This window comes from Anabrus simplex, chromosome 4, assembly GCF_040414725.1.
Source record: "Anabrus simplex isolate iqAnaSimp1 chromosome 4, ASM4041472v1, whole genome shotgun sequence".
NCBI lineage: Eukaryota > Metazoa > Arthropoda > Insecta > Orthoptera > Tettigoniidae > Anabrus > Anabrus simplex.
The window spans coordinates 147,439,410-147,464,782 of NC_090268.1; the positions used below are offsets into that span (position 1 = coordinate 147,439,410).

At 36.7% G+C, this 25,373-nt stretch overlaps 1 protein-coding gene across 9 annotated transcripts in view; it reads right to left on the reverse strand.

Moving 5' to 3' along the window:
• Nucleotides 1–218: 218 nt before the first annotated feature.
• by (blistery) overlaps nucleotides 219–25,373 on the reverse strand; it is a 1,249,231-nt gene continuing 1,224,076 nt past the window's right edge. For 8 of the 9 annotated variants that reach the window (XM_067145280.2, XM_067145276.2, XM_067145279.2 and 5 more), the window contains 7 exons: nucleotides 24,809–24,874; nucleotides 14,786–14,963; nucleotides 13,169–13,349; nucleotides 8,653–8,880; nucleotides 5,210–5,365; nucleotides 4,030–4,312; nucleotides 219–1,190 (listed from right to left, as the gene is read on the reverse strand). In XM_067145280.2, the coding sequence (XP_067001381.2) occupies nucleotides 1,031–1,190; nucleotides 4,030–4,312; nucleotides 5,210–5,365; nucleotides 8,653–8,880; nucleotides 13,169–13,349; nucleotides 14,786–14,963; nucleotides 24,809–24,874 (1,252 nt within the window). In that variant the 3' untranslated portion in view covers nucleotides 219–1,030. The remainder of the gene's footprint in view (nucleotides 1,191–4,029; nucleotides 4,313–5,209; nucleotides 5,366–8,652; nucleotides 8,881–13,168; nucleotides 13,350–14,785; nucleotides 14,964–24,808; nucleotides 24,875–25,373) is intronic. The other variant, XM_067145277.2, reaches the window with a different exon arrangement.

Here is a 25,373-nt window from a genome sequence, read left to right on the forward strand (position 1 = left end):
CTTAGAGAAAAACAAAAAAATTGTGAAAAGAATAATAATAATAATAAAGACTTGCAGCTTGTACTTTTTCAGAAACTCAAAACTTATTTGTCATTCACAGCAAAAAAATAATAATAATGGCTACAAAAAAGCCTTCTATATATTATATGTATATATGTACATAATAAAATAAGACATAGTTTAAAACTATTTTACCAGCAAAGAAACTTGCATGTTTGTTTCTGTTTTAAGGAGAAAAAAAAAAAAGATCTAAAACTTATGATTAAATGACTTATATACATATAGTGCATGTTTAAGTGAGGTTAGCTAGGCTATTTGTATAACTAGAAGTGGCTTCTAAGAGTGGTATTTTACTGTAATTTGAAAATTGTTGCTATTAACAAAGGTAAATGTTCTTGAACTACCTCGTCATGCAAAATTTCTGAACGTGAATTTGGCAAGACAAATCTGAAAGTATTTGCAATATCTTTCAATGGCAATCATCTGTGTTTAAGATCAATCTTACATTATTGTATCTTCATACTTCTATACTCTAAACAAATAAACATAAAATTGTTTGTTTTTTTAAAGATACATTATTTACATATCAACAAATCTGTTAGTTCACTTAAGCTAAAGTTTATAAATATTATTATTAACATATTGGCATCATATGATATCTTGCATACTAATGTCGAAAAAGTATGGACAATTTTGAGATTGAGGCCCAAATACAGTAGAGTAGAATAACTATGTCATATACTGGCAGATCAGGTTAGGTTAGCTAGGTTATGATACATTCACTTGTGGAACAGATATGTTCAAGAACCACCTCACTGTTCAAGGTCTATACCTCAGAACAGTGAAGTCTCAGGATTTTTATTATAACACACAAATTTGCTGGTATTTGGCACATTCCTTTTGAAAACTATAAATATCTCAAAATGCCCACACTTAGAGAAATTTGTCCTACAATATACCAGAAAATGCTGTGTATGCTGATACCTGATGCTGTGGCTTGTACAAAGTTCACTTTGCCATGAACATAACTCTACACAATATTAGCCTTCAAAGTTCCACCACTCATCATCACTTTCGACACAAAGTTGACAATTGCTGATGCTGGCTGCTCTGGTTCCAATTCAGCAAATATGTGGCACTGGTTATCTGTCTTGCTGGCAGGTTTACGGGCCACAAAACCAAATACACGGCTATAAAGAAAAAGTCAACAATTAAATAGTGGCCTGGATGAAACACTATAGTAACATTTATTTTACTTCTTTTTTTGCTAGTGGTTTCATGTCGCACTAACACATCAAAGGTTTCCAGCGACACAAGGATGAGGAAGGGCTAGGACTGGGAAGGTAATTGCTGTGGCCTTAAATGGCCTGGTGTGAAAATGGGAAACCATGGAAATCCATCTTCCGGACCACCAATGGTAGGATTCGAACCCACCATCTCCCAAATGCAAGCTCACAGCTATGCAACACTAACCACACAGCCTAATTGCTCTGTACTACACTAAAAGATATCACTATATCTTTAAGGAAAAATACACAAACAGCTAATTCTTGTACCATCACAACAGAAGATGAATGAATTGGCAGCAGAGTGACTGACATGCAAGTTAAATGCTCTGTACAATATTGTACTTTAAAAGTGTGTAATCAGGCATTCTGAGATAATTTTCTGGTGAGGCTGTAACTTTTAATATCTCTCTTTAGATTGGTTGGTTCCTATCCTCATTTTAAATGGCCAAAACCTTTATCATGACCTGCTATTATTGTTATATTTGATGAATGTCATATTGGTTCTGTACTGACTTTGAATAATAAAATAAGTATTCCTTTAACCCTGGAGAGGGCGCGTCACGGTCTTTTCGACTGGATTCAGAGATAAATGTTTATAATTCTTAACATAGTGGGCCGCTGGCTTCCATCCCCTCTTTACATTGGACGAGTCCACTATCAGTGTGCAAAAACAATTCACCCCTCATGCTCCTTAGTTTCAGCCTAAGTGCATTGCTTGATGGAGCTGGTCTAAAATTCCTGGCACGCCCCATGATATATGCGTGTTTATGAGTTAAGTTTTACTTTATTTTTTCAGTTAATATACCAAGAATGTGTCCATTTTGTTTTATTTTCATGTAAAATAGTGCCTTCATATATAGTGAAGTCCAACGCATCATTGACAGAAACAGGGAAAAAGAAATCGAAAGACTTGTAAAGAGCGTTACTCAGTTTCACACACAAGCAACTGTTGGCCAATGACTTAGTTTTTTACTATCTTGAACATTACTTGAATTAATTTGTATATTATTTACAAGCATGCGAAAGGTAACTTTAACATTCAAAGGCATAATTATTTGAAAGAACTAAACCAACAGCGATGTGTGAGATATTTGCCAGACCGGTATTCAAACACTCCCAATGGGGCTAAAAAGGAACATTCACTAAATGTTAGGATTGTGTGAAGAAGAGCAGCCCTGCTAGAAGGGTCTGGAAGAACTGCAATAGAAAAAAAATAACCAACAGAAAAACCAAGACTAGATGCCATGTATGCCAGTGACATATCTACAAAGAACACCCGACAGCGACATGTGTTTAGTACAGTACGGAAAGTCAAGAATCTAGTGATGATGCAGAATGAACGTCAATTGTTTAACATCAGATTTTTGTATTATCAAAATTCCTTTGAACACTATTTACAAGTTTGTGCAAAATTATTTACTAGATCTATAACATTAAAATAGTTCTTGCTTAATTTGTGCTATTTTTGCATGACCCGGTCTAAAACACAGTGCATGCCTCCTCATGGGATTATTTTTACGGGCCCTCTCCAGGGTTAAATGGAATAGTATATATTTTCAACTTTTCAATAATAAAGTTATAATCTGATGAATTACATATAACAGTACATGTTTTGGTCATTATTTGACCTTCTTCAACTATGAATATACTGTATTTGTATGCCTACCCCTCACTCCCGTTTTTTGATATGGAGTTGGGGATGAGGTGAGATGAATTTTTAGTGTCAAGTAGCAAATATTTAAGAATAACTTCAATATTATATTTAAGTGGCCCACCTATTCAATACATATATAATTTATCGAATCTAGAACATGTTTCTTCCCCTAAGGGACATCAGCTAGAATAAATCCCACAATACATCAGATAATAAACATTACATTAAGAGATTGGTAAGACAAATTAAAATACACTTTTATATACAAGGACATTTAAAATAAACTATTTGCAAACTTGATTAAAGTTCCAAGTCATATTGTCAATAAAACTGATGTGAATTGTTCATTAAAATTCTTGATGACAAAGTTTGTAGAAACTAACATTTGCATTCGAAAAATTGTAAAATGTACATTGATGTGAGTAAAAACCTGTGATTTAAAATATATCTCGATAAAGGATCCTCAAGATCTTTGGTAGAAGTTCCTTTAAATTGCATTTAAGAAAGAGTGATTCCGCATTCCAAATCAAAATGGGGCCAAAGTGTAGTTAGTTGTAGAATTGAATGATGTTCATTTTCCTTGTTATTGGCCCCAATGTGACGAAGAGGACTTACGTCTGCTGAGGTATGTGTCTATATACTTTATTTTAAATGACTGTACTGCAGAGATTTTAAAACTATTTTTGCCATATTTTACAGAATGAATATTAAAAACAGCCAGGTTACCAGCATATCTTGTTTCATATGGATGGTTATCAGAGTTGAGGAAATAGGTGGTATCATGTAGTACTATCTTGTGTTTTTATTTTATTCATGACAATAACAGCTCTGAGTTCTGCAATCATACTAAGCGGTGAAGTTTGCTCTTAATACATAGGTCTTTTACTGGAGTACAGTATGGGAACTTAAACAGATTCCTGACTGCCCTATTCTGTCCTATAATTAGTTCATTAAGTATTGGTTTTGCTACAGTGAAATGGGATTTAAAAAGAAAAATGGAGTTATAAAAAAATGTTCTAAGAAAAAAGTGAAATGTGATTCATTAGTGAAGCTATTTAAAACTTTGTCTATCGATTACAAACTCACTTCGAACTGATAGGCATGCCCGTCTCATCGCTCTTCTGACTCCAACGATGGTCATCAGGGTCGAGCCCACAGTATGAGATGGTGTTTACAGGATAATGCCTTCTGAAGAACAGCTGCCTCTTGTTGTCTGTCAGTGTGATGCCCTGACCAGAGACCTTAAAGTGTACCACAGTGGCGATTGGTAGTGGTCTTATCATGAAGAGCTGCTGCACAGCCTTCTTGATCGCCTGTGGTCCCGTCAGAGACTCCGTATCCAGAGTGAACAGGTAGAGAACGTTGCATGCTAAAGTCAAGAAAAAAGATATTTCATTAGTATAAAGCTGGTGCTTTTGTAATACACTGGTAGGTTTGTAAATCAAAAGAGCACATACAGAGAAGGAAGTTAAAACCATGCTGTGTTGCAGCAATTAGTAAAGAAAAAATTTCTGAATGTTATGGACATAATCTTAGAGGTATATAGTACAAGATGAAAATAAATAAATCCAAAACAAAGATAAGGGAGTGAAGAGCACATACAGAGAAGGAAGTTAAAACCATGCTGTGTTGCAGCAATTAGTAAAGAAAAAATTTCTGAATGTTATAGACATAATCTTGGAGGTATATAGTACAAGATGAAAATAAATAAATCCAAAACAAAGATAATGGAGTGAAGTCAAATGAAGGCAGGTGATGCAGGAAATATTAGATTAGAAAATGAAGTCTTAAAGGAAGTAGATGAATATTGTTACTTGGGTAGCAGAATAACAAATAATACAGATATAAAATGCACAAGCACAAGCAAAAAGCCCCTTCTTAAGAAATCCTTTGCTCACTTCAAACATTGATACAGCAATTAGAAGCATGTTCTTGCAGTGAGAAACGTATCTTTTATGTTTTACAGATTTATCCATCTTGCTGCAATTCTACACTGAATCTACTGCTAGTGTACTGAGAATGCACATAACTTAAGCTGAACTGTTAGCTACTGAATGGTGTGAGCACACCTAATAACAATGATAGGAGCAAAAACAAAATTCCATTAAACACTATTAATCCAGAGTTTCTCAGAATTCCTACAGGTATTTTTCTTTTATTTCTGAGCCGAAGTACCATTGTTTTGGAACTGCCAGTTGTCTGAATGCTGGATACGAGGAATTCTACTGAACTAAGGTTAAATTATAGATAAATAATTAAAACTTACCAGCTCCTTGAGCCAAGAGCATCTGAGCAGTGCTGACATTGCCTGGGCTTTCAGCTGGCAAACGAGAGCCAGAGCCGTCAGCTTCAGGAAGCAGGAGACGGCAAGGTAAGGCCATAGGCATCAAGGAGTGCTGGTACACCAGAGCTGACAGAGAACCTGAAAATAAAAGGTTTTTAAATTATTAAATTAATCAATTAATTTAGCTTAATAATAATATTTTAAAAGATCTTCTAATAATACAGAAATAAACTGCATGTCTTATAGAATTTTAAATCAATGAGGACCGTGGACGGCGTAAGACGTTTAATGTTCTGCGCAAAGTAATGCAGTTTATATTCGTCATCTATGTTTTTTTAACACCTTAGTCAGTGTTACTAGTTGTAGCAGGAAGTTTGTTGAACTTTTTGAGATAACCCTCACGTTGAGTGGGCTCATGTTTATCTTAGCTGTTTTAGCAGGAATATCTCAGCACTTCCTCACGCATCAAGACAGTACTTCAGATTCCAATGCAGTGCGTGTCGTTCTTACCGGGTCTAGTATAATGGCTTATAAAACAAAGTTTCTTACGGAAGATTAATTATTAGATATTGTTCACAATGATTATGCTGGTGATGAACTTATTCCTGAAATAGACTCAGATAGTGAAAGTGAGTGACGAGGAAATTCCGATTCCCGAATCCGATATTTTGAGTTACGTGAGTATTTTCATGAATGAAGAATTTTATCAGTATGTGTGTGAGCAGACCAATCTATACGTGAGTCAAGTGATAAGAGCGGTGCCCCGGCCTTTCATAAAGAATTCGATCGTGCAATCGTTGAAACTGATTAGTCCAAAATCCTGATATAAAAATGTACTGGACTGAAGACCCCGTTTTTCAGACTCCGATATTTTCTAATACAATGTTCCGAATACGCTTCTTTCATATTCTTTCATTTCTTCACTTCGGTGACAGTAATCATTATGCCGAAATTACAGATAGGCTGTATAAAACTAGACGTATTTTGAAACCTGTGACACCAGATATAACACCCTAAATATTTACTAGAGGTAAGCACAAAGTATCATTTTTCTAACATTTATAGTTTAGGAGTAATTGTAAATTGTATTAAGTGATGCATGTTAAGAGGGCTGGGCATGAAAATGGCCAGTCCAGGCATTCAAGTGTCCCGCTCAGAAGCAGGTACTGAAAGTGTTTCATTTTCATTATGCATATTGGAGCATTTAAGAGTTCCTGACATAGCTAGCACCTTGAAATAAATCAGTCAAAAGCAAGGATTTTGTTGAATACAACATGTAACTCTACAATCTAGATTAAATAATATTGCTTAATAATGTATAATTCAATATGCTATTACTATTAAACAGGAAATCTTTAAAGAAAATGAACATTGCCAAACACTGTAAAGAACAAAGAAAATTTTAACATATTGAAATTATTGGTGCTTGTGAAGGAGCAGTTATACGTGATATGATTTGCTTAGAAGCTAATTCAATATACCTGTTTATTTGACTGGCTGTATGATTAACATCATCGTGAATATTAGCCCCAAATGAGATTGTTCACAATGATAAAAATCCTCATGAGAAATATTAGAACAGAGAAATACTTCAACAATGTTCTCTTTTTACAATGGAATATGATTCTCCCCAAAATGTTAGTTTTTAAAAATATCTATATCAATAAAATAATTTTGTATAATTGGCTTGGCAAATTTTCCAAGTTACTGTTTATTCAAAACAGCTAAACATCATATTTAAAATCTGCAAATTCCTTCGCTGTCTGTCCGAGTACGTACTTAAACTCCCCACTATCACTATCAACGCGCTGCGAGCATAGCCCGTTTGACAATTCACTAAAATTCGAGAACAAGCAATGCACAAAAAATGATGCTAGCCACTGTTTGTTTACATTATGGCATCCTCATTATGCTGCATTTTGTATTCTTTGCTAAGTGACAATATTGAAAGAGAATTGTACCGTGATAATGATTTATGGAGTGAAAGTAAGAGTTCAAGTAAACCAAATGATGATGAAAATACCAATAGTCATAAAGACGACAGTGGTATTCTCGATACTGTTTTACCAGCAACAGGTGGTGGTGACGGGACTTCACACTAACATAAATTCCCCAAATTTTTAAATTATTTTCCTGTCCCCAATAATATACAATTTACTGGGGAAGCAAGTCTGAAAATACACCAGGTGGCCCACAAATGTCCCGCATGCACATGCAAGAAGGTTACATCAGAATACGAGGAGATAACATATAGATGGCCGCTCAGAGCATGTTCCTCAACGCTACCCGTCTACTGCAACGCCTTGCATTAGTAAACCTCGTTTTCGACCGCATAGTACTAGGCTGGTGTATGGTACAGCAGCACTACATTTGCTGTCTATATATCGGCAATAGCTAGTGTGTTCAGCAATGATGAATACACAGACATCATTTTAATTTATGGAAAATCTGGTCGTAATGCAATCGAAGCTCGCAGACGGTATGCACAGGACTTACCAAACGGAAGTCTGCCTTCTATACACGTATTTCACATGGTTAAATGGTTAACGTGCTGGCCTTCGGTCACAGGGGTCCCGGGTTTGATTCCCGGCAGGATCGGGAATTTTAACCACCATTGGTTAATTTCTCTGGCATGGGGGCTGGGTGTATGTGTCATCATCATCATCATCATTTCATCCTCATCATGACGCGCAGGTCGCCTACGGAGTCAAATCGAAAGACCTGCACCTGGCGAGCTGAACATGTCCTCGGACACTCCCGGCACTAAAAGCCATACGCCATTTCATTTCACCGAAGAGTATTAGTTTTTGTTTCATACAAACAACTCTTTTATAGAATGGAATGTCTCCACGTGTATAATTTAATAATTGGTTATTAAATTTTCTTTTCTGCGTCATTTCTGTTATAGAACGTGTGTAGTAAAGTGACTGCTATTTGTTTCTCAACATCCAAAATACACCACATTGTAGTGCTCCTTCAAAAACAAGTGATTAGGCACCCCATGCATCACTAGTGCATGCAGGACATTTTTAAGTAGAAAGTACAGCACTGGTATATTCCTGACAATCTTATGGAACTTTCTTCCAATTAATTTTTTAGAATGACTTTTATAGTTTTTAAGAAAATTAATTTTCTGCCTATGTATTCCTTGTTTATGAGCATGAGTTTTAGAACACTGTGGCGAAAGCAAAGTAGTCTGACTAAGACACTAAAAGAGTTACGAACAAAGCCATTCTTTGTCAGTGTTGACTTAGTTAACATAAGTCTGTCGAACACGAATATAATCTACTTATAATTTTTATACAGTTTTTTTATAGTGTTCTAAGTGCCACATTCGTGTTTGACAGACTGAAAAGCTTAGATGTAATATCATATACTGTATATGAATCATAAATGCTTAAACTGGTGTTACATATGTTACATACTGAAAACTGGTTCATTGGCGCAGCCTTTCAATCTAACTCCTCTTGAGGTCGGTTCGATGAGGAAATGTCGTACCAATTCGCTGGTTGGATCACTAGAAGTTGATGTCTTTCCCTGCACATTAGGTGGAGGAGTGGCAACTTTCAGCGCCAGTCCAAAAGCTCCAGGAAATGAATTGGAGTCCCGTACAACAAATGTTCCTGGAGCTTGGTCTCTCAACATGTTAATAGCTGAAAAGAAATTAAATATTTCTTTCTCAATATTTTCCTGTGGGTATTAAATACACAAATAATTTCTTACAGTACATACCCAATAATTTGCAGTAATTAATGCAAATAATTCAGTGGATTATCAAAAATCATGAATTATAAGTAGTAAAAGGCATGCTCATAGGTTTCATGAAGGAAGAACAAATATTAAAAATATGAAAAGGAATATTTTACAATGTATAAAACAGTAATAATAATTTTGTGGCCTTCATAAGGGTGGGCAGCATCTACTGTGTATAGGATACTGTGTGTTACTGTAGTTGAGGATAGTGTTGTGTGTGATGTTTGAGTTGCAGGGATGTTGGGGACAGTACGACCACCCAGTCCCCAGGCCAACTGAATTAAGCATTTAAGGCTAAAATTTCCGACCCGGCTGAGAATCAAACCTGGGGCTCTATGAACCAAAGAGCACTACGCTGACCATTCAGCCAAGGAGCTGGACGTATAATACAATACTCTGCCATCAAATTTCTCATGAAAACAAAATAAAGGTCATCAAGATTTTCCTTGTAAGACAAAAGTGTGTTTACAGCAATACCAGCTTGGCTGTGAGTAACATTCTTCATTATCTGCATCATTCTCTTCTTCACATTCGATCTAATCACATATGATCCTTCTCATTTTCTTGTCCATAACCTTGATCTAACCTTTCAATTAAGTCATCTTCTGCTGCAACTCGATAATCTTTGAGATCTTTTAATAATGACACTGTTGGGGAAAGAATTGCGTTGTTGTTTTAAAGGTGCCGTCAGTTAAGTCAAAAATGACCTACACTTCTTAGAAGATTAGATTAGTAGTTTCCAAGTAATCAGCTGAGCTGAGATATTCTTGTCTTACACATAAATATTCCATTTCACTGCGCAAACATGGGAGTAATTTGAACATTTTCATTGGGATGGCAAGGATTACCAGGGCGGTCCATAGGCCTTTTGAGAGCCATTTGCAACCACAAAATTATTCCTAATATTTTCTAACTTTCCTTTATTATTCTATTCTATTTTAAATTAATAATCAATCCTCTGTTAAGCAAAGATTATTCACACAGAATTAAAAGGTACACCTAATTCAAATTTATTTCTTACTTGGCCTTTTTGATCTGTAAAAATAAGAATCAAACACACAACCCAGACAAAAAAACAAAACTTTTCTTATTTAATATAGTCTGACCCCATCGTAATTTTGCACAAGATGAGGTCTTCTCTTACGATTTGAATTAAAGTCGTTCATAGCCAAAATGGGCTATTGTGGTCCTGCAGTATGTTTTTAAATAATGCAAGCCTGAAACATACCAATCACAGGATGCTTAAATTTGGAAATTTCAGAAATGAGACTGAACACACTTTTCAAATACTTCTCTATGAAAATGGCACTTCTTTCTTGGATATATTTCTTTTTGATTCTCTTATTTTGTAAAACGAAACACTGGAGTTCAGACAGAAGGTGTTCCTTGTCCAAAGTGTAAAATTTGCAAATATATTTTACTATGACCATGTCTACTTTGCTTCCATTTAGAATTTGACTTGACTTAAATGGCTGAGAACATCCAAGTTATTTTCTTGAAGTCTGTCTCTATCTCTTAGTTATGTATGTCAATAACAGAAGCAGCATTGCAGTTTTTGTAGATCTTTTGCACTATCTCAAATGGAACTTTATTCCTCACTGCCAATTTTCGCTGAATTGTTACCTTTTTTCGGCAACTCTGCTGTGCTAAATCCATATTTTTTCTGCTACCTCCATGCAGTGATTAAACAACACTGAGCAAAAAAATACTTTAGATCTAAAAGGTCGTAAAACCTTTACTGATTTTAAAACATCGTAAGCCACACTCCGACTGTAGGGTCTTTGATAAATGAGTCACATTGCGTTAGAAGTCTTTTCAGTAAATGGAAATCAAATAAAAAGTTGAAATCCTCCATGCTTTTTTACAGAGCATTGGCTTTTCTACCGCTGGCAGAGATAGTCCGTGAAATTATTATTAAAGCTGACAGAGTGGCTTCAAAGTAATCTAACAAATATTATATACCTATTTATTTACAAGTAAAATTAATACTGTAGTGTTAGTGCAATATGAAAAATGTTTCTACATAAAGACTAAAATTTTTACTGAAAAAATTGTAATAAACATTATGCAAACTGAAACAAATTAAACCAATGAAAATAAATACAGTACAGTGAGCCCATACCATCTAGATATTAAAAATACTGAAGAATACAGCAAATCAGAACACCCATTAAATATAACTACAGGAAATGCACGAGACAAACAATACACGGTAACATAACCAAACAGTGTCTCCACCGCTTGAAAAATACACGTACGGTAGGAAACCCAAACATCTGATCATCGAGTCAGTCATGTATAGCCACAGCCCGCAGTCAGTTGCATTCAGCACCTACCCAACAGCACTTCTTTGGAGTTTATTAGCAACACTTTAATTAGAATAATCATTTCTGTAGCCTGTAAATTTTGCAGTGATAATTTTATTTTATTTTATTTTATTTCATTGAGCTAAATTTAACAGAGTAATGAAAAACTTGTAAATTATGAATTTTAATGTCTGTAATATTAAGAAAATTTTGTTTCTTTCAAAATATTGGGTGGGGGGCAACTGCCACCCCTTGCCACCCCCGAATTATGCATATGTGCAGAAACAACGACTTCATTAATCTGACAAAAGATTTTTTGTTGAAATTACACACTGCAGGAGATCTGCGAATCAACTGCATGCACATTATAAGGAGTTACTGTAATTATCAATAAATAAAATGATATGTTGTAAAAATTTAGAAAGTAAATTATAGAGCCAACCACAAGGTTACTTATGGGGTTTGCTGATGAGTTCTGTATTCACATATCTCTTAAAATTAAGGTGCACTATTACATTTAGCACCGGGCCATGTCCTACCAAACAACCGCTGCTCAGCCCGAAAGCCGGCAGATTATGAGGTGTCATGGGATCAGCATGACGAACGCTCTCGGCCGTTATTCTTGGCTTCCTAGACTGGGGTCGCCATCTCACCCTTAGACAGCTACTCAATTGCAATCACGCAGGCAGAGTGGACCTTGAACCAGCCTAGGTAAAAATCCCTGACCTGGCCAGGAAACGAACCTGAAGCCTCCGGGTAAGAGGTTGGCACGTTATCCCTACACCATGCGGCCGGCAGAGTAAGAAGAAAGCAAAAGCCAAATAATCACAGGAAAGGGAGAAAGAAAACTATAGAAGATTAGAGATAAAGCTTCCATAGTCTGTTCCAATTAGCACCAGCACAATTAAGATCCTTTTCCAGATTGTCTTATGTACCTTGTGTACAGGTTGTCAATGTTTCAAATGCATTGCAGTATTTTTTTTTTATGAAGGCAACTGATATACTCCCACTTGATCAAAGGTAATCAGTCTCCCCATGAAGCTAAATTCAACTTCCAAGATTTTAGTAGCTGTGCCCCAGAATCTCGGAAGAAAAATTCAAGAGGCTATTGAAATAAGAAAACTACCAAACAAAGAGTAAGGTGACAAAATCAGCCATTCTAGAATACCTATCATACATAAATTATCTGTATGCAGGACAGACTCCTCCCCACAAGTTACAGAAAAATTTCCTTTTCGACCAGCCAGACGAGAGATACATTACAGATGTTTCTAAGATGTCTGTCCTTGGGTGTCACAGGAGCCTGGGAGTGGAGATACATTACAAGGCAAAACACCAAGACCACCTTTGTGGATAATTTTAGCTGCCTGGGAAAACTGATTACCCATGTAAGATTAAGTAAAGATACATCAGGAGCCCTGATAAAGCAAATGCATTGTATTAGAAATGCTGGCAACTTGTACTACATAAGGAACAGAAAAACGATAACATGGTCCAGCTCAGAAAAATAACTGAGCAGTGATAAGAATGTTTACAGAAGACAAGGAACTTGATCAGATACAAAAGGAGGAAAAGATTCCAACTAGTTAATACATAGGGCCGATGACCTTAGATGTTAGAACCCTTTAAACAACAAGCATCATCATCATCATCATCATCAGTTAATACATGTTTTGGAAAGGGAATACACAAGTTTAGAAATAACTCTACATTGGAGTTGAAACTTCTAGTCTGTAGAGTTAAAATTACATTCTTTGTCTGGGCAGATAACTAAAACTGATTGGATGACGAATGTAATTTTAACTCAATATTGTTAATTTTTTAGTATAATTTTGACTCTATAATAGAATTTCAAGACAAGGTAAATATAATGCAGGCATACCTTCCTCCCTGGAGATTGTAGGCTTATACCAATATCGTGAGGTATCTCTAACAAACTTGACGTGAGCTGGCGAAACTTCTTGAGGGGGTTCGCTGTTAGAATGGACTGACGATCGTCGTGAATGTCCATAGTAGACAGTAGGGGAGGACTGACCGGTGCTACCATTCAGTACAGCAGGACTCTGAAGAACAACAAGCAATTAACATTATCTTGTTATCTAACAAAGCCATAGTGAAGCGAGTACCACAAAGTTATTTTTGAGAAAAAGTATTGAAATTTAACCTTGAATATTTTATTTTAAAGATTATTTCTAAACTACATTTTCTAGCACCTGTATGCTCACACGTATGCAGGTGTTAGACATCATCATCTTTTTTTTTTGTTTTTGCTATTTGCTTTACGTCGCACCAACACAGATAGGTCTTATGGCGATGATTGGATAGGAAAGGCCTAGGACTTGAAGGAGGTGGCTGTGGCCTTAATTAAGGTACAGCCCCGACATTTGCCTGGTGTGAAAATGGGAAACCATGGAAAACCATCTTCAGGGCTGCCGACAGTGGGGCTCGAACCCACTATCTCTCGATTACTGGATACTGGCCGCACTTAAGCAAATGCAGCTATCGAGCTCCGTATCTTCATCATCATCATCATCTCCTATAGCACTAACTCTACAAAGAATAAAAAGTATTGGCTAAAGAAAGAGAAGACATGTGAAGGGCTTCTATGCTTTGCAAATGTAGTACTCTACCATGGGGGTTGAACAGTAAATAGGTAAATAAAGACCTGGCACAACACAGAGGAAGCAATAATTCTATACTTGGTTGGTGACTTGAAGTTAAAGGTGTGAGCCCCTAATGGGGGCTAGAGGGGAGGATAAGGCATCTGATTTACAAGGAACAGTCTACATGTAAGCATACTTGCTAGGTGTATCAATAAATAAATAACCCCATGGCACTACAGCCCCGAAGGGCCTTGGCCTACTAAGCGACCGCTGCCCAGCCGAAGGCCTGCAGATTACAAGGTGTCATGTGGTCAGCACGACGAATCCTCTCGGCCATTATTCTTGGCTTTCTAGACCGGGGCCGCTATCTCACCATCAGATAGCTCCTCAATTCTAATCACGTAGGCTGAATAGACCTTGAACCAGCCCTCAGATCCAAGTAAAAATCCCTGACCTGGCCGGGAATTGAACCCGGGGCCTCCGGGTAAGAAGCAGGCAAGCTACCACTACACCACAGGACCGGCACAGGCGTTGCTTGGCAGACTGATATGTAATAGCAGTGGCTGGCTCGGTGAGGAAAGCAATGGGAAACTACATCACTCCTCATTTCCCTAGTACGCCTCTTCAGTGACGCCTAGGCTATTTATGACAGCTGTTGGTGGAGCTGCAGAGGATCAAACCAGCCTTTGGGCTGAATACCCAACATACAACATAGTTATCCACTGGGTGCACTAATAATATGACCTTCCTATGATGATCCATGGCTTGTGAGTGCAGGGATTGGCAATCCTAAGAGATTCTACCCTAAGTAATTCCCCCTTCTCACAAAAGTATTACACAGTTGAATCTCAAAACATTTATTTTCGTATAATTACAGTATTGAAACGTAAACTTACCTTTGGACTCTGTTGCGGATAACCATCAGAAAGGCTAGCCGAAGAGTGTGGAGTGGTGGGATAGCCTGTTATCACTCGACTGCTGCTCACGCCACTGCTCGAGTTACTGATTATGCTAATATTCTGGTGTTGAGGTGCTTGGGACTGGTCAGACACCGGCGAAGGTGATCGGTCCTTACTGAAACAAAAATATAGTATATTTCAAGAGTTGGCAGCACAGCATATAGTCTAAATTTTGTGCTTTCATATGATGTATGACATAAATCACAACCTTTATTTCCATACTATAGGTCATCCAGTCAATAGAAACTGATTTTTAGATGTGCAATTTTCACCTTGCCATGATAATGGGTACTTTTTGAGTTGTAGAGTAGTAGAAACCTACTATTATGTAGTCAACAGATGTACTCTTTGGTGAGTTTGCTGTAGCAGCCATGATGATTCATCCACGAAGGTATCATCAGAGAATATTGTTATCCAGAATAGAAGGTTGTTCTTCACCCTGTTCATCTCCAAAGCTCCTGTCTCCAGAATAGAATTTCTGAGATCAAACAGGTAAGTAAGAAGCTGACTCATCACTCAAAGCACAGTCCACAGTAAGGTGGACTTTGCTACAGAATGACCCAGTTTAGAAAAGCAGAATTTTTCACAACTCATGCCTTCTTTATATATTCAGTCTGCTGTCAAACAATGTTTTATTGCTTGTCAGTAAACAATAAATCACCTCTTCATTAGTATGAATGACAAATATGATCAGAAGATGAGTCGATGTGATAACTCCAAAAATTAATCATTATTTTCAGATCCATTGGGCCTTTGACTGCACTGAATATGACAAATTTAGTAACATATTAAATGTTACTTAGGCAATGTTGTTTCGATAGTTCGCCTAAACCCTAAACGTGTTTTATGTAGTCTAACATCTGGTGTGTGAGAGAAATTGAAGTTTGATATTTCAAAGAATGTAATAATTATTATATTTTACCAACATCAACTGGCATGTGTGTTAAAGCTGTGTGGCATCCAAAAATTTGGAAGCTAAAGTGAGCAGCTTGAGTTTTCTTTTTAAGTTTTTTTTACCGGGTGAGTTGGCCATGCGGCTAGGGGCGCGCAGCTGTGAACTTGCATCTGGGACATAGTGGGTTCGAGCCCCATTGTCGGCAACCCTGCAGATGGTTTTCTGTGGTTTCCCATTTTCACACTAGGCAAATGCTCGGGCTGTGCCTTAATTAAGGCCACGGCTACTTCCTTCCCACTCCTAGGCGTTTCTTATCTCACTGTCGCCATAAGACCTATCTGTGTCAATTCTTAAAACAAAAGTTATTTTTGTCCCCTAGTGATTTCATGTCACACTATTTTGGTAATGCTGGAATGGGAAGAGCTAGGACAAGGAAGGTGGTGGCAATTGATTCAATTAACCTATAAACCCCAAATTACTTTTTTTCTATAAAATTTAGGAATCGAGACAGCTGAGTGGCATTGTCACTGGCTTCCCACCAAGTCGGTAGCAGTTCGAATCCCAACCAATGCCTGTGTGAATTTTGAAATGAAAAGTCACATCCCTGTTGTTTGGATTCCATGTAAAACTGGAGGTTCTGTGGCTGTGTTCATGACATAAATACTCACGTAAAACTACAAGCTTGCTTGCTTGGTTTTTCTAGAAATTCAATTTTTGGTTACACATATCATGAAAATACCTTTTTAATTAATGTACTTAGTTTGGGTGATCTGGGTCCTCCTCAAATTATTTTACTTAACATAGAAATCTGTATCAATTTCTATCAGTAACAGTTTTTTTTTTTTTCCAATTTGCTTTACGTCTTATGGCGAAGATGGGATAGGAAAGACCTAGGAGTGAGAAGGAAGCGGCTGTGGCCTTAATTAAGGTATTTGCCTGGTGTGAGAAGGGAAACCACAGAAAACCATCTTCAGGGATGCCGACAGTGGCGTTCGAACCCACTATCTCCCGGATGCAAGCTCACAGCTGCGCCCCCCTAAACACATGGCTAACTCCCCTGGTAACAGAATGTTTACTGTTCAGTTTAAGAAGCACTAATAATTTCATTTATATAACTACTAATCTGATAATTTCAAAGGGCAAACTACAAAATACTGTCTACTTGAACACAACTATGTACTGAGTTTGTGCTGCTGGAAGTGAGGAAGATGTAGCAGGATATTTTCAAGATGGCAACGTGTTGATGAGCTGACGATGCATAAATTATGAATACTGTGATTAGTACTGAGGAAATAAATTTACTAACCGAGACTTTGACATCATTTAAAAAATTGAATTATGGCACTGTCTTAAAAAAAAGAGGACACTAGGTTTCGATGGTTTAAGTTACAGTTACATTTGCCTGGTGTGAAAATGGGATAATGTGGAAAACCATCTTCAGGGCTGCTGATGGTAGAGTTGGATCTACTATCTGCCAAATAAATGACCACACTACATAATCAGCCAGGTCAGTAAGTGGCGTAAGAGATTTCCCACAATCTCTCCACATGAATTCCAAGAAATGAAAATGATTAAATATTCCTCCTGACCAAGTGGTTGATGATTAAGTGGAAGTTTTCATATGCCCTTGAAATAAATTTGACACAACATGTGGCCTAGTTAATGCAAAATCAAAATGATTGAAACATAATTTCTATTTTCTTTTACATGTCACTTGCTTAGATGAGAGCTTGGACCGTAGCTAACTTGGTGGGAAGGTAGCTGCACGGCAAATTTCTTGATATCCAATGCAGCAGAAAACCTAATTCAAAGATTTTAATATCGGGTCTGGGGATTAGAATCAGCTTTCCTCAGTCTTGTGAATTCAACTGTGAATGTGACAGATATGACGGGCAGAGAACTCTGTCAACAAAGCCAAACTATACAGCTGAGAAAGCCATCATGCTGGCCATGTGGCCATTAGACTGGACAGCAGTCCTCTTGATATGTCTAGGGCCCTTAAAGGATGGTGTTTACTATCATTAGGGGTGATAATAAAGTTTGTGTGAATAACACATGTGTGTTTGAATTTGTTTAGGATATGAATGCCAGTACCAGGATAAAGTAAGGAATTGCTTAATCCAGCATACGAAATACAATTTTGTAAACACTTTCACTCATTCATCAGCAGTATTTCTTTTAAGAAAAAAAGATTAATGCATAACTAAAATGAGGAATTATTTGCCACACTTCAATTTTAAGATTATCTTTTTACAAGTTTAGGCCTTATTTGATGGAATTTTAGGTGACAAGTACTATAGTTTAGCTCGCCTGGTGACCATGATCATTAAGGTGCTGAAGTCTAAACGGTCTGACACTGTAGTTAGCTGGTTCGAGTCCCGTTGGTCGAAAAAAATTTCACCATCAGAATGTTGGCCGGCAGGGTAGGGGAAGTGGTGGTATACAATTTATAATCACTAGATTGCGTGCCAAAAGCCTGGATTAAATTCCAAACCTCTCCACAGTGCTCATATGGAGTAAGGGCATATGGCGCTGTTGATGGTGATTCGTCCGTTGGATGGGGATGTTGAGCCTTGAGCAGACCCCTTGGTGCTATTCGACAGGAGTAGGCTATGTGCAGGCACCGGGTTTCACCCTCTTCCTAATATCATATATCACGTCATTCATTTCATCTCATTAACTCCTGTGATGAGGTTGATGTCAGGAAGGGCATCCGGTCATAAAAACCCGCCACGAAAGATTTATCTCACCTCATACCCGACCCCGTAGAGAAACGGGACAAGGGTTGGACAAACAAGTACTATAATTCGTGAAAATTCAAACCCTATGATTAATTTTGAAAGTAAGCATGATAAAAATCATGTCATCATATCTAACACTGTGTTCATATTTGTCACAGAATGTAACTACACACAACTAAGAATAATAACACACAGCCAAGGAAGGGTACAAGGTTTTCACATCATTAGCAGGGAACAAACAGGCATCAATAAGTTCAAAAGAGTAATGGTAGCTGGAACATGATTTTATCCTTAGTTAAGGTATCTTTTATCCATTCCCAGCTGCAACTGTTCTCGTACTGTAATGTCAAAAGGTTCAAATTCAATTGACTGTTCCCCTAATTCAAAACTAGATATTATTATCATTAAAGAGGGAGAACATACATTCATTAGACATAACCATATTAAAGATTCTGAAACCTTCTGTAGTCTGGGTGTTGTCAATCATTGACATGTATTGGAAAATGACATGCTGAACATTTCAGCTAGATGTAGTACAATGCAAATTTGTTACTCTTGACAGTTTATGGCAATAGGCAGTTTCTAAAAAGTAACTATGATCGGTGGAAAACGGTAAATAAAAATGTAAACAGACTCTGGGATGGGTTTAAAGAAATTGTTGAGGAATGCGAAAACAGGTTTGTACCTTTAAGGGTGGTAAGGAATGGTAAAGACCCACCTTATTATAATAGAGAAATAAAGAGACTAAGAAGGAGGTGCAGACTGGAAAGAAATAGAGTTAGAAATGGCTGTGGAAGTAAGGAGAAATTGAAGGAACTTACTAGAAAATTGAATCTAGCAAAGAAGCCAGCTAAGGATAACATGATGGCAAGCATAATTGGCAGTCATACAAATTTTAGTGAAAAATGGAAGGGTATGTATAGGTATTTTAAGGCAGAAACAGGTTCCAAGAAGGACATTCCAGGAATAATTAATGAACAAGGGGAGTGTGTATGTGAGGATCTTCAAAAGGCAGAAGTATTCAGTCAGCAGTATGTAAAGATTGTTGGTTACAAGGATAATGTCGAGATAGAGGAAGAGACTAAGGCCAAAGAAGTAATAAAATTTACGTATGATAACAATGTCATTTACAATAAGATACAAAAGTTGAAAACTAGAAAAGCGGCTGGAATTGATCAGATTTCTGGGGATATACTAAAGACAATGGGTTGGGATATAGTACCATATCTGAAGTACTTATTTGATTATTGTTTGGTCGGAGGAGCTATACCAGATGAATGGAGAGTTGCTATAGTAGCCCCTGTGTATAAAGGAAAGGGTGATAGACATAAAGCTGAAAATTACAGGCCAGTAAGTTTGACATGCATTGTATGTAAGCTTTGGGAAGGCATTCTTTCTGATTATATTAGACATGTTTGTGAAATTAATAACTGGTTCGATAGAAGGCAATTCGGTTTTAGGAAAGGTTATTCCACTGAAGCTCAACTTGTAGGATTCCAGCAAGATATAGCAGATATCTTGGATTCTGGAGGTCAAATGGACTGTATCGTGATTGACATGTCTAAAGCATTTGATAGGGTGGATCATGGGAGACTACTGGCAAAAATGAGTGCAATTGGACTAGACAAAAGAGTGACTGAATGGGTTGCTATATTTCTAGAAAATAGATCTCAGAGAGTTAGAGTACGTGAAGCTTTGTCTGACCCTGTAATAGTTGAGAGGGGAGTTCCTCAGGGCAGTGTTATCGGACCTTTATGTTTTCTTATATATATAAATGATATGAGTAAAGGAGTGGAATCGGAGCTAAGGCTTTTTGCGGATGATGTTATTCTCTATAGAGTGATAATTAAGTTACAAGATTGTGACCAACTGCAACGTGACCTCGAAAATATTGTGAGATGGACAGCAGGCAATGGTATGTTGATAAATGGGGCTAAAAGTCAGGTTGTGAGTTTTACAAATAGGAAAAGTCCTCTCAGTTTTAATTACTGCGTTGATGGGGTGAAAGTTCGTTTTGGGGATCATTGTAAGTATCTAGGTGTTAATATAAGGAAAGATCTTCATTGGGGTAATCACATAAATGGGATTGTAAATAAAGGGTACCGATCTCTGCACATGGTTATGAGGGTGTTTAGGGGTTGTAGTAAGGATGTAAAGGAGAGTGCATATAAGTCTCTGGTAAGACCCCAACTAGAGTATGGTTCCAGTGTATGGGACCCTCACCAGGATTACCCGATTCAAGAACTGGAAAAAATCCAAAGAAAAGCAGCTCCATTTGTTCTGGGTGATTTCCGACAAAAGAGTAGCGTTACAAAAATGTTGCAATGTTTGGGTTGGGAAGAATTGAGAGAAAGAAGAAGAGCTGCTCGACTAAGTGGTATGTTCCGAGCTGTCAGCGGAAAGATGGCGTGGAATGACATTAGTAGACGAATAGGTTTGAATGGCGTCTATAAAAGTAGGAAAGATCACAATATGAAGATAAAGTTGGAATTCAAGAGGACAAACTGGGGCAAATATTCATTTATAGGAAGGGGAGTTAGGGATTGGAATAACTTACCAAGGGAGATGTTCAATAAATTTCCAATTTCTTTGAAATCATTTCGGAAAAGGCTAGGAAAGCAACAGATAGGGAATCTGCCACCTGGGCGACTGCCCTAAATGCAGTTGATTGGTAATAGCCTTTTTAGGGTCCTACATGATATTTATTTTATTATATCCAGCTATTAAGTAATTGTACTTAAGCCACATTATCTTTTAATATTTCCCATTGATAAAATAATTATTATGGTAGATTTCATAAATTAATTCCCTTACAAAGTAGTATACTCTTTCTTCCTTGGCAACCAATAAATGTTGTAGAAAGAAACTATATAAAACACGCGTTGTATGCTTTGGAATTTATAGTGTTCATTCTCTGCTTTAGTTTGGCACTTTGAAAAGATTTATTTTTTGTATGGTTGGGGGTCATCTGAAAATATGTGTAGCACAACACAAAAAAATGTGTGACGGAAGAGTAACCATAACGACCGCTCAGGCAGTGATGTAAGGTATGGATGAATGGTCAGACAATGTTACGTAGCAACCGTGCAGACTATATCTTATAGCTGGTTGGCATCTGGCCATGACTGGAAGACATATTTATTATCATTTGATTTTCGCAAAGGGAAAAAGGTTTTCTTTTAATGATATGAAGTAAATTTACAGAGATATAAGAGAGTATTTAGTAGATGGGTAAAAGAATCTTCCCAGTTACCATCATCATATATGAATGTGTATTTGCTCAAAAACAGAATGAGTGCATACACGTTCCCACATACTTTATCAGGCTTAATTTTAATTATCATCAAAATAGCTTCGCCTCCCACGTGGATACAACAAACATTATATCTACAGATCCAATAACTGATTCTGAGAAAAGTGTACCTACGAGGAAATTATACAATACCATGCGCTAATTCTGTTTTGAGCAACTGTACATTAGTGTTATTAAAACAGTGCAGACAAACCTTCACTCCAATTCTGGTCACATAAATCAGTGAACTACACAATGCTGAGGTAACAATAATTTTACAAATTTAGAGCAATGGGTAACAGTATCATAATCGTAATCATACAATCCTTGTGGTAAATTACAGCATGCAAGATGTTGGAAGTGAATCTGGTGAAGGTGAGCCCAAGTTTAACAATGGATACAGAATTATTAAAAAAAATGGGAGGAAAAGAATATTCTAAGATCTGCTATATGACAGGAAAATATCTGTCATTTCAAACATTGCCGTAGAAGATTTTGGTTTGATTTCTTGATCAGCCAAAATGAGCACATCTCTTCCTATAATCAACAGCCAGTAAACATAATGATTTAACATTGCCAGTATTGAAAAATTATTTGTATCAGCAAACAAAGTGGTGCAATCCAGAAGTACGAGCAAGTAGCTTAATGTTAGGTGAATTATAAGGTCTTAATTATTAAAGGTCTCAAACTTGTGTTTAAATAAACTAAATTAAAACAATTAACAAGTTGCAATGACTGTACAGACTAAAAATGAAATATCCTTTGTATCTTCAAAATGAATTTTATTAGCTGTAATGTTTTGTGGTGATGGCCCAGATTAATAAAAGAGATGAGAATATATCATTATTTTTAAAAATGAGTGATGAAAGTAAAATCAGAAAGGTAAAGAGCAGAATCCAGATGGGGATGATGAAGAGAAAACAATGTATATAAGAGGGGGACAGAAAAAATGGAAAGAACTGTTAGAAAATAAGAGGTAAAAAAAACCTAAACAAATCTGTACTGTAATCACTGGTGCAAATAGAAATGGATCAAAATGGTTTGTTTCCTAGTAAAATAGCATCAGACACTGTTATATATAGCAATACATAAATGAACTCAGCAGGAGAGAACCAACTTTAGAAAAAGAAATGGAGATGATGGACAAGGACAAGAACTTCTACATAAATCTTTAAAGACTAACGCCTGGATATTATTTAACTGATAACTTTTTTTTTTTAATATTTCCTCCACTTTCCATCTGATCCTCTCCTGTGTAATGCTCTATGTCTATAATAAAAGACCTTCAAAAAGGATGAAAACTGCACAGCACACACAAGCTTCGAACAGCACTGAATAACAGAATGAGTCTATGCCAAGATGCCAAGATTTTGTTGTCCAGGAGTTATTTTACTGCCATGAAGCTGGTGTATCGGAACACTTTCAAATACAACCGAATTGAGCCGGGATTGAACCTGAAGATTTCAGCTCAGATGGCCACCACTCTACCATCTGAGTCACTGAGCACACTTACTCTCTCAACGGTTTGTTTCATATCCTAGTCATTACATTGCTCATGTTTGAACAGACAGCAGTCTTTATGTTGTTTTCCAGTCATTTCCTAGTCATTACAATACTGTTACAGCAGCTAGGTTCCATTGCACTGGTTACTGCAGCCATATATTATTTGACGGTAAAGTTGTAACTGCAAGCTGGGTGCCTTAACCTTTTGCACTCCTATTTCGAGTGGGGCTCGACTTGCGCTCCGATATCGAGTCCCACTCAACATGACAGTAGTTCACATTTTCAGTGCTCCTATGATGGCTGTGCTATGTTCCAGTATTGTGGAGCTATCTAGCGCTCTCCGAGAGAACACCTTTCCCTATTTATTACAGTTTGAGGGAAGTATAATGCCTTTGTAACTTCTGTTATTCTCAAATATTTTCTGATGATATAGACTGAATGTAAACATGGCTTCTGCTTCATCTTCGCTCACGGAAATGGATAGTTTAGAACAGTTAGCAGACAGTATTGATGCTTTCAAAATCTGGAAACAGTTCAAGCTCAGTTATTGACAGAAAAAAGTGAAACTCTGTTGAACAATTAGAGAAAACAAACTTAATTATTGGCTACATGTCAAAGATGGAAGGTGTTATCGCTCAGACCACTACACATCAAGCTATTCTTTTGTAGTGAAAAGCTTGAAATGGTGGCAGAAATTGTATGTTTGGCTATTGTAAGTGGCAATAGTGGACAGCTTTTTGCTCTATAAAGATTACTGCACCGCGAATCGCATGGACATTCCATCGCACAAAACTTTCCAGAAACAGGTGATCAATAAGTTGGTTGACGAAATACGCAACAAAAGTACAAAAGCAAGGAGGCCCATCTACTTCTGATGTTGAAAAACATTTGAATGGTAAACTGCACATAATCAACAACCTACCTGGAAAACAACATAAAGACTGCTGTCTGTTCAAACAGAAGCAAGTAAGGTGGTAGAAAGGAAACAATTTACTACTGCAAAACGTGTTCGAGAAAACCTGGTCTCTACCAGAAATGGTTTCGAAAAGTACCAGAGAATGAAAAACTACAAGGATTAATGTATTTTGGGTCCAGCAGTTGTTCATAGTGCAGAAATTAATTAGGATTGGAGCAGGAAGCATATGCTAAGGGTACTGGAGTTCAAAACATTAATTCCAAATAATAACAAAGGGAACAATGTGTCTAACTAATCTGGTTTCTAAACAATGTATAAAATATAATATTTGTAATATATACCGGTATTCTGTGTGTACATACAGTCCACAGTCAAATTCACTGGTTTATGTAGGGAGCTTTTGAACAAAAACTGGGTTCACTCTAACACTCATTAAAGCAAAAAAGTAATAATTAGAAAACACCTTTACGTGCAAAAAATTTAACAATCAAGCATGGTTAATTAATGATGCACTAAAAAAAAAACACACACACACAAAAATCTGAGGTGAAGGTTTCAAACCACCCATCAAACTGGCCCATGCCATGCTCACATCCATCACTCTACTACATACCTAGAGACAGAAGAGTTGGAGGGCCACTTTCGCAGATTTTTAAACGACCCCGAATAACTCAAACGTCTACAATGATCAAAGGTAGAATAATCAGAAAAAAAAAAGAACAGGTCTAGAAGTTTTTATATTTTACTATTTAAGCACAATGGTAGCCATAGAAGAATATGTTCCAAAATCTCTACAAAAGAATAATTTTTTTGTTCATAGCAGGGTAATGAATTCTCAAATTAAAAGCAAGTTAATAATTAGTATAGAACATTCCTCAATCAGCACAAGAAATGTAATTTTTCTAGTTAGTAAAATTCTCAAGAAAGGAATTTAATATAATAATTTCAATTTGTAATAATAAATAAATAAATAAATGGCCAATGAAATCAGTGACATAAATTATGTTATGATCTATGAATACTGATATATGAAGCAGAGAACTCTCATGATATCTTTCGTAACAATGAATATTATAGCAAGAACTTCAATAGTAAAAATGCAGGAAAGTACCCTACAGTAACAATCGTAAGATATCTACTGTCACTAAGGAAAGCCAGATATCGTTTAAAATCAACAA